General features: G+C 47.0%; 1 protein-coding gene across 1 annotated transcript in view; it reads left to right on the top strand.

Moving 5' to 3' along the window:
• LOC311229123 (steroid hormone receptor ERR2-like) overlaps nt 1-10,000 on the top strand; it is a gene marked incomplete at both ends in the record, with an annotated part of 137,894 nt that overhangs the window by 36,495 nt on the left and 91,399 nt on the right. The window contains 1 exon segment of the mRNA XM_084315144.1: nt 1,662-2,080. Within this exon segment, the coding sequence (XP_084171270.1) occupies nt 1,662-2,080 (419 nt within the window).

Below are 10,000 nucleotides of genomic sequence, written 5' to 3'. Positions count from 1 at the left end.
ACTTTTGATTACCAACGATAGCTAGCAAGCTAACTAAATTGCTTTGTTTGTCTGGACTATCATACTAGCTAACATACCCAACTAACGTTAATGTCATTCAGAATTTATTACCATAGCTACAACACACAGTAACGTTAATATAATTACATGCATCATTGTTTACAATGAACGGGTGGGGCTAGTTGAAAGGACTGGACACATGGACAAGTTAAACAGCAATCAATTAATTTAATACAACAGGTAGTTCGAGTTGCTGTCGTACCTACGACCGCACCACAGGGATATTATATTATATACGGCTATGAGCTCTCTCTCTCTCCTGCCGATTAAAATCAGCAGCTCATCATCGATTGCCTGTAGCTGCATTTGCACAATGGCGTCCATCCCTGCTGCTAACTTAGCTAACGTTAACTTATCTAACGTTAGCTAACGTTAAAACAAACCTAAACTAACAAACTAACTTAACTAACAAACGTAACAAACTAACTAAATATAACTATATTACACTATATACAAGAACACAAGCTAAAATAACTACTACCACCACTAATACCATGAACACCACCACCACTACCCCTTAACCACCACTACCCCTTAACCACCACACCACCACTACTACCACCAATATCCCTTAACCACCACAACACCACTACTACCACCAATATCCCTTAACCACCACACCACCACTACCACCACCACTACCCCTTAACCACCACACCACCACTACCACCACCACTACCCCTTAACAACCACACGACCACTACTACCACCACTACCCCTTAACCACCACACCACCACTACTACCACCACTACCCCTTAATAACCACGCCACTACTACCACCACTAATAGCATGAACACCACCACCACCACTACCACCACCACCACCACCATCACCCCCACCACCAACACTACCATCATCACCATCATCACATCCGGATCACATCCACACCCAACCCCCCCTGAAACCTTTCACCTTACACAGTAACCCGGCACGGTCCATTGGCGAAGGGACCAGGACTATTGATTGGGTCACGTATTACTCCATGATCTTGCAAATGCTGAGTGTAACACCTCTCCCTGTCCATTAACGGCCTTCTGGAGTTTCATTCATTCATTTGCTTCTGGCAGCCGACCAATGGCGGGCATCGTTTGCAAGATGGAGCTTCTGTTGACACGGTACTGTAGTTAGGTACCTTTTGGCTGGCGGGGGAAACAAGCTACTGTAGTATATCACTTAATTTCAGCCTATTCATAGTTGTGTCCTCGAGGTAAACCGTTAACCTTCAGACGGACTAGCTTTGTGTGTCCCTGTCAGAATGCTTCCTCATCTCCGTGCTGAATGAATCTCTTGTGGGATGATTACAAGGTTATGGAACTTATCTTCAGAACTTATAGTTAGAGCAACTAACTTAGTGTGTGTGTGTGTGTGTGTGTGTGTGTGTGTGTGTGTGTGTGTGTGTGTGTGTGTGTGTGTGTGTGTGTGTGTGTGCGTGCGTGCGTGCGTGCGTGCGTGCGTGCGTGCGTGCGTGCGTGCGTGCGTGCGTGCGTGCGTGTGTGCGTGCGTGCGTGCGTGCGTGCGTGCGTGTGTGCCACGTATTATAAAAGTTTAGAAAGTCCTTGTTCAAACTAACAGTGTAAACTATCCCTGCGCGTGTCCCAGGTTGCTGACCAGAATGCCCACCGAGGATCGCCACCTGACCTCCAGCTGTGGCTCCTACATCAAGACCGAGCCGTCTAGCCCGTCCTCCTCGCTGGTCGACACCGGCAGCCACCACAGTCCCAGCGGCAACTCGGACGCCAGCGGCGGATACATCAACATCAGCAACGGACGCTCGCACGCCCTCGACTCGCCGCCGATGTTCAACCCGGGCATGCTGGGCGGCGGCGGCATGGCCTGCCTGAGGCGGTACGAGGAGTGCTCCGGCGTGGTGGCGGACGACTCACCGATCAAGTGCGAGTACATGCTCAACGCCATCCCCAAGAGGCTGTGCTTGGTGTGCGGCGACATCGCCTCTGGGTACCACTACGGCGTGGCCTCCTGCGAGGCCTGCAAGGCCTTCTTCAAAAGGACGATACAAGGTATTTCCCAAGGTATTTATTTGGACTGACTCACCTCAGATGAACTGTTCTAGTCTCCTCCCCCGCTGCATGTCATTCAGAGAGTCATTGCGGATTGGCTATATTTTTGGTTGTTTGTATTTCTCAAACCGATCACAGTCGTCGAGGGCAGAATAGGCACCTTGCACAATAGCGTTGGGGGAGAAAATGTCTGCGTCAAGGATTTACATCATGAGTGTAGCTTGTTAGCTTGAAGACGTTCTTGTTATTGTTGATGTTGTTGGACTGAGACTTTAAAAACAGTAAAAAAAATATATATATATTAAAAATAAAAGGAACAAGTGTAAGGGGTGCAGAATTCAGAATTAAATAGTCAGCCAATGGGAGGTGTATACTGAAATAGTCAGCCAATGGGAGGCTTATACTGAAATAGCCAGCTGTTGTTTACTGTTGTTTATAGAGCTCCACAGTTCCCACCCCCTCTCTTGTTCTAGAAATATTTTCTCTATGATTGTAGAATTTGTTGAAAATTTGCACAAACAATACAAATCTAATTAGGAATAGCCACAATAAATGTCACTATGCAACATATACTGTAATCATGCAGACACCATAACGTGGCGGCATAGATATATCTTCTGCTCACTGAAAGCAGGAAAAAGCCAAGGAATATGATTGATGTTGAAACACCCTAAGAACCAATGATCGCTAATATAATATTACATTTCGATTGAATATACTTTTATATTAAATCAATGCAACTGCTTTGTGATCTCTGAGAACTGTTTGGTTATATGTTGCATTGTAAAATGTTTGTGACTAATATAAATTGTTGCCATTTTTGCCAAAAGCCGCACTGCTCCCGCTGCTTTCAGTGTGTCTGTGTCTGTGTGTGTGTGTGTCTGTGTCTGTGTGTGTGTGTGTGTGTGTGTGTGTGTGGGGGGGGGGGGGGGGGGGGGGGGTACTAGCCATGGTCATTGTGGGGTTTTCTTTTTGTTTCATTTGAAATAAATGTGGTAATTATTTTGCCCCGTCTGCCGTCACTGTGTGTTGTAAATATACCACAGTATGGATTTTCTTTCTCTTTATTTTTTTGCATCATATTCATTACCAAATACTTTTATTATTACTACTATCATGATAGCAGATGTGATCGCCACGGGTATGATTGACCTGATGACCCAGGGATCCACCATCAGGGGGGGGGGGGGGGGGGGGGGGGCACGTGTGTCTCTTTAGCACCCGACCCCCCTGCCCTCTGGGGACTAAAACTGGCTGGTGATTCTACAGAAGGCATTAGGCCCACACTGTCCCACATCTGCAGGGTTATGGAGCCCAATGTGTTTGCATGTGAGTCGCTCGATTGGCATCGTCTCTGGCGTGTGCGTGTGTGCATGTGTGCATGTGTGCGTGCGCAAGCTTCCAGAATTTATTGATTGATTTGATTGAAAACTTTATTAACAGATGGCAGAATGGGAACAATACAGTACGGCTCAATACGCACAATTGTTAAGGGGATGCAGACCAGAGAAAGACTTTCGTCTTGTTTACATCAGGGTCCCCCCATTTTCAATTCATCATGACATTTATGACATATACAACATACAGATAGATATACAGTACTGTTACGGCACTCTTTAACTCCACAGATAAAATCTGAACTTACGTAGTATATTTTGGGAAAGCCAGAGTAGCTACATTTGATGGACTGTTTTGCTTAGAAATACTGTACCAGGGTCAGAATAATTATAATTATCATCTCTTGAAAATTATAATTAGATAGCATAAGTCATAGATCTTCAAATGTAACTCACTGTAAAATGTTTCAAGAATATCTGGAATGCAGCTGAATTCACTGCTGTTGGACAAATACCTCCTATGTCTGAGAGGAAAGGATTTATTTGTATATTGATACACATCATCATCAAACCTTTATCTAACCAGAAATAAAAACCCATTGAGACCGAGATCTCTTTTTCAAGGGTGATCTGGCCAAGAAGGCAAGCACGAATGATGAGAAAACATACATAACAAGGCACAATACGCATACAGTAGACTACCATACAACCGAAATGTAAAATGAAACGTCAAATTCAGCCCAAAAAAAAATACAAGCACAATAAAACAATAACAATCAACCAAATCTTTTTATTCAACATCATAGCAGGAGCAGCAGGTGGAAAGGATTTCCGATATTTCTTGTTTGAAGCAACACAAGGAGATCGGAGAGGCCAGTTTGAGACGTGTGTCTGGAGGTCCTTCCAGGACCAAGGGCCGAAATAAAATAGGCTTCTTTTTAGGGCTGACCCCGATTAGTCGATTAGTGGGTCGAAAGGAGCCGTAGTCGACTAGCCAACCTCTTAGTCAAAAAAAGAAAAAAAGAAAGAATTATATATATATATTTTTTGATCATTCTTTCCAAAAGCAAAGAAGCCTAGAAGCGTGGCTAACGCTAATGGCACGTATACCAGAGGCTAACTGCCTACGAAAACAGGCACAGAGGCACTGAAAGAGGATTTCACTCATCTAATGAACACACTAGACTAGACAAATATCAAGATGTATCCATCAGTGGACCAATTGCATGCTTTTGCAGAGGACAAGAAGCCTTCAGTCGACTCCTTCAGACATTAAGCACCCCCCACAGCCCAAATGGAATGCTAATATTTTATTTATTTTTTATAAAAGATTATATATATATATATATATTTCTTTTTTTTGTCGACCAAACGGCAAATTTTGGCCAATCATAGTCGACCATCCAAATCCTTAGTCGGGGACAGCCCTACTTCTTTTACTTGCCTCAGTCGGCACGGGCGGTATCTTAAAGCGCATCCAGGTGCCGGATCTGAGATTGAGGGAGTATAGTATGTTTGATGTTTTCAAGGGGTGTCATGGGGTCGAGGGTCAGTGGTGGCCTAATGGTTAGAGAAGGGGCTTGTGTCCGGAAGGTTGCCAGGTCGAACCTCCGGACTGGGAGGAAATATCTGGGCAGGGAAGAATAATTCTCTCCCCTGTACCCACTGTTGAAGTGCCCTTGACCAAGGCACTTAACCCCCAACTGCTTCCTGGGCGGCAGACTGTGGGGCGAATTCACCAGGGGATTGCGCAATTTTTTCGGAGGCAATGCCTGTGCAAATGGCCCCAAGACAAACCTTGCCATTCACAAAGCACTCGCAAACGGTGAACTACCTGCTAACTGCGTTGCCATCATCATTGTGACCGGAAGGTCGCCGGTTCAATCCCCGGGACCGGCAGGAAAAATCTGCCGCTGAAGTGCCCTTGAGCAAGGCACTTAACCCCCAACTATTCCAGTGGAGTTGCTCAGTGGCCAATGGTGTCTGTGGTTGTACTGGGCAGCTCCCAGGTATGAATGGAACTGTGTGAATGTGAAGCAGGGCGTAGCTGAAAAAGAGCATCTGTGCTCAGCAAACCTTAAAAAAAGGTAAAAAAAAGAAATAAAATTTGCATCTCTGTGCATCAGTGCTATTTTGGGGTATTTTAATTAAGTAATATGGTCGGAAAATCAGAATCAGAAAGGTCTTTATTGCCAAGTATACTTTTCACATACAAGGAATTTGTTTTGGATGTTACTGGTGCGACATTAGCGGACAGACAAATTAACAGACAGTAAAAAAAAATTGCCCCTTTCTATGTAAAAACACTCTGAGTATATGAGAATGCGGGTTCTATTCACCTAACTAAACATTAAATACAAGTCTGAAATTATTTTCACTGGCCACACAGTGCGAAAGAATCAGCACCATGGACAGGTGTGATCACACTAATTTCTTTTGGGATGACCTGACAAACGATTTGGTACCAGCTGGTTGGGCAAATTCTAGATGTGATTTCTTTAGTCTCCTGAACGCATAGAGATAAACCCTGAGTCGATCGGACCTTCCTACGCTGAGCTGTATGGTAACTTTCGCGAACCTACTGCATAATACGTCCACAACAATGAGGCATTCACCTGTAGGGGATTCAAGATTCAAGATTCAAGAGTTTTAATTGTCACGGTATACAGGTATACAATGAAATGCGGCTGGTCTTGCCCGCGACGATGTGCAATACAGTGGTACAACATATAATAGAATCCAATAAAAATACAGTGGTACAACATATTAATAGAATCCAATAAACCAGTGCAATAAACAGGTACATGGTGTGCCATCTCGGTATCTGTACATTAGTATTTACAGAGCATATAGGACATGCTAGTTAGCTTTAGTAGTGCAATACACTGTTCCTGAAGTTATACTACTTTAAGTGGCCTTTCCTCTGGCCATAAGTGTGCGTGTGTGCGGCATGAGTGTTAAAGTGGCTGCTAGTGTGTGAGCGTGCTCAGCGTGCGTGTCGTGTATGTACTTGTGTGTGGATAGTTCAGTTTCTGTGTCTCTCAATGTTCATTGTTCAAGGCTCTGATGGCCTGGGGGAAGAAGCTTAGCCTAAGCCTCTCCGTCTTAGTCTCTAGAATTCGCAGGCGTCTGCCTGACCTCAGCAGCTGGAACAGGCTGTTATTGGGGTGGTGGGGGTCTTTCATTATCCTGCAGGCTCTGGATTTGCACCTCTTGTTGTATAGAGCCTGCAGGGGAGGTAGCGCAATACCCGTGGTACGCTCGGCTGAGCGCACCACACTCTGTAGGGCCTTCTTGTCCTGTGCCGTGCTGTTCCCATACCAGGCAGTGATGTTTCCGGTCAAGATGCTCTCTACAGCTCCTGAGTAGAAGGACTGGAGTATCTTCCCCGATACTCTGAACTTCCTTAACTGTCTCAGGTGGTAGAGGCGCTGCTTCGCTTTCTTTACTACTGTGCCTATGTGTGTTGACCATGTCAGGTCCTCTGAGATGTGGACCCCCAGGTACTTGAAGCTGCTCACCCTGTCCACGGTAGCCCCGTTAATCCTCAGTGGTGTGTGTGTCTCCCGCTGTCCTCTCCTATAATCCACGATCAGCTCCTTGGTTTTACCAATGTTCAGGAGCAGGCTGTTGTCCTGGCACCAACGTTCCAGTACCTCAACCTCCTCCCGGTAGGCCTTCTCGTCGTTGTCCGAGATCAGCCCCACCACCACCGTGTCGTCGGCGAACTTCACAATGGAGTTGGAGCTGAACTTGGCCACACAGTCGTGTGTGTAGAGTGAGTACAGCAGGGGGCTTAGAACACAGCCCTGGGGGGACCCGATGCTCAGGGTGATGGTGTTGGAGGTCTGACCCCCCACCCTGACCGCCTGGGGTCTTTCACTCAGAAAGTCCAGTACCCAGGCGCTCAGGGCGGAGCTCAGGCCTAGCTCGATCAGCTTGTCCACCAGTCTGGTGGGGACTATGGTGTTGAACGCTGAGCTGTAGTCAATGAACAACAGTCTCACATAGCCCCCCTTCTGACGGTCAAGGTGGGAGAGAGTGCTGTGCAGTACCTGGGAGACCGCGTCATCAGTGGACCTGTTTGTCCTGTATGCAAATTGCATAGGGTCCATATCACTGGGGAGAGAGGCACAAATGTGGTCCTTGACCAGCCTCTCGAAACATTTCATGACCACAGAGGTGAGTGCCACCGGTCTGTAATCATTTGGACATGTTGGGGAGGGTTTCTTCGGTACAGGGATGATGGTAGACATCTTGAAGCAGGCAGGGACTACTGACTCCGCCAGGGATTGATTAAATATGGCGGTGAACACCGGGGCAAGCTGGTTTGCACAGGACTTAAGTATGCGTCCTGTTATACCATCTGGGCCTGCAGCCTTCCTGGTGTTCACCTGCATAAATGCTCTTCTCACACTGTGTTCCGACAACGAGAGAGCGCCCCCGCCCCCCCCGCGGTTGCCCCCCCCCCTCCACAACAGCCGGTGCGCCAGTGACGTCACTAGCCAGAGGGCTAGCGGCGACACTGTCTACACCGAACCGAGCGTAGAAGGAGTTGAGTTTGTCCGCTAGAGAGGCGTCGTCGCTCCCCATTGCGGGGGCGCTGACTTTGTAGTCAGTTATTGTCTTCAGTCCCCTCCACAAGCCTCTTGTGTCGTTTTGTGCCATTTGTGTCTCCAGTTTCTCAGCATATGTCCTCTTAGCAAGTTTAACAGCCTTGCGCAGAGTGTAGACTGAAGCCTTGTATTCTTCCATATTTCCTGACTCTCTGCCCAGGTTATAAGCCGTGGTGCGTGAGTTTAGGGCTGTTCTTATAGTGCTGTCCACCCAAGGTTTCTGGTTTGGGAAAACCCGCGCCTTCTTTGTGTGGACAATGCCGTCTGCCACTGTAGTTATGTAGCTTACAACGGTATCAGCATACTCGCTGACGTCACTGGCGCACGGTGTGCGAAAGTTACCATATTGAATGAATGAATGAAAACTTTATTTAACAGATTGCAGAATGGGTACAATACAGTACGGCTCAATACACACAATTGTTAAGGGGATGCAGACCAGAGAAAGACGTTTGTCTTGTTTACATCAGGGTCCCCCATTTTCAATTCATAGTGGTTCATTATAGCCATAGTGATAGTGGTTCATATTCATATTGATTGTCAGGACTTCAGTATTAATTGTCAGGACTTTCCAATTCATGATCAGAGAATTGAAGCTTCTGTTTTCTGTCTGCCATTGTCCTATAGGACATGCATACTGTTGCATGGGCAGTATTTATACTATTTTACCATATCAGGAGAAAATTGCACTCAGATGCTCCGCGAGCCAACTGCGCTGACGGATATCAGGAGCAACTTGCACACCGTATGGGCGTGTTTGCGCTAGTATATCATTTGCGTAATATCTTTAGTGAATAGGTCCTTAAGAAGGAGCAAATAGCAGGCGCAAATCACACGCAGTTAAGGGTGCTATTAGCGGGTGCAATCCATTCTTTGGGAATCCGCCCCTGTGACTCGCTGCTGCTGCAAGATAGTTAGGATGGGTTGAATGCAGAGGATGAATTCCTGGTACACGTAAAAAAAAAATATATATATACTTTGCAATAAAGATATTCTATTCCATTCACAACTAAAAAGAAATTTCAATTCAAAGTAAAAATATGAAAATCACCAAAATTGGAAATATGATCTCTTAGCCCTCAAGCATCGACGCGTCAACTTTTTGTTGTTGTTTAAACGCTAAATGTGTCCTGTTTCGAGTAGGAACCTCTGAGCGGGACATTCAATTAAGCGCCACAAAATGGTGCTCATCTCCGACTTTGTGTTGTCCCCCCTCTCTCCTCTCTCCTCCCCCCTCTCTCCTCTCTCCTCTCTCCTCTCTCCTCTCTCCTCTCTCCTCCCCCTCTCTCCTCTCTCCTCCCCCCTCTCTCCTCTCTCCTCACTCCTCTCTCCTCTCTCCTCTCTCCTATCTCCTATCTCCTCCCCCCTCTCTCCTCTCTCCTCTCTCCTCTCTCCTCTCCTCTCCTCTCCTCTCTCCTCTCTCCTCTCTCCTCTCTCCTCTCCTCTCCTCTCTCCTCTCTCCTCTCTCCTATCTCCTCCCCCCTCTCTCCTCTCTCCTCTCTCCTCTCCTCTCTCCTCTCTCCTCTCTCCTATCTCCTCCCCCCTCTCTCCTCTCTCCTCTCTCCTCTCTCCTCTCTCTCTCCTCTCCTCTCTCCTCTCTCCTCTCTCCTCTCTCCTCTTCTCTCCTCTCTCCTCTCTCCTCTCTCCTCTCTCCTCTCTCCTCTCTCCTCTCCTCTCCTCTCTCCTCTCTCCTCCCCCCTCTCTCCTCTCTCCTCTCTCCTCTCTCCTCTCTCCTCTCTCCTCCCCCTCTCTCCTCTCTCCTCCCCCCTCTCTCCTCTCTCCTCTCTCCTCTCTCCTCTCTCCTCTCTCCTCTCTCCTCTCTCTCTCCTCTCTCCTCCTCTTGGTCTTCAGGTTCTCCTTCGTGGAGGACGGACCCGTAATGAACCTAATCTGTCCGTCATTCGTCCTCCTGAGCTCTGGGAGTCTCAGTCAATAACAATCAGCGTTGGGTGACTGTAATTAAGAAC

This window comes from Notolepis coatsorum (genome assembly GCF_963971535.1).
Source record: "Notolepis coatsorum genome assembly, chromosome: 5".
NCBI lineage: Eukaryota > Metazoa > Chordata > Actinopteri > Aulopiformes > Paralepididae > Notolepis > Notolepis coatsorum.
Note: the sequence above shows the minus strand (reverse complement) of the source record. Positions and strands in the feature narration are given on the sequence as shown.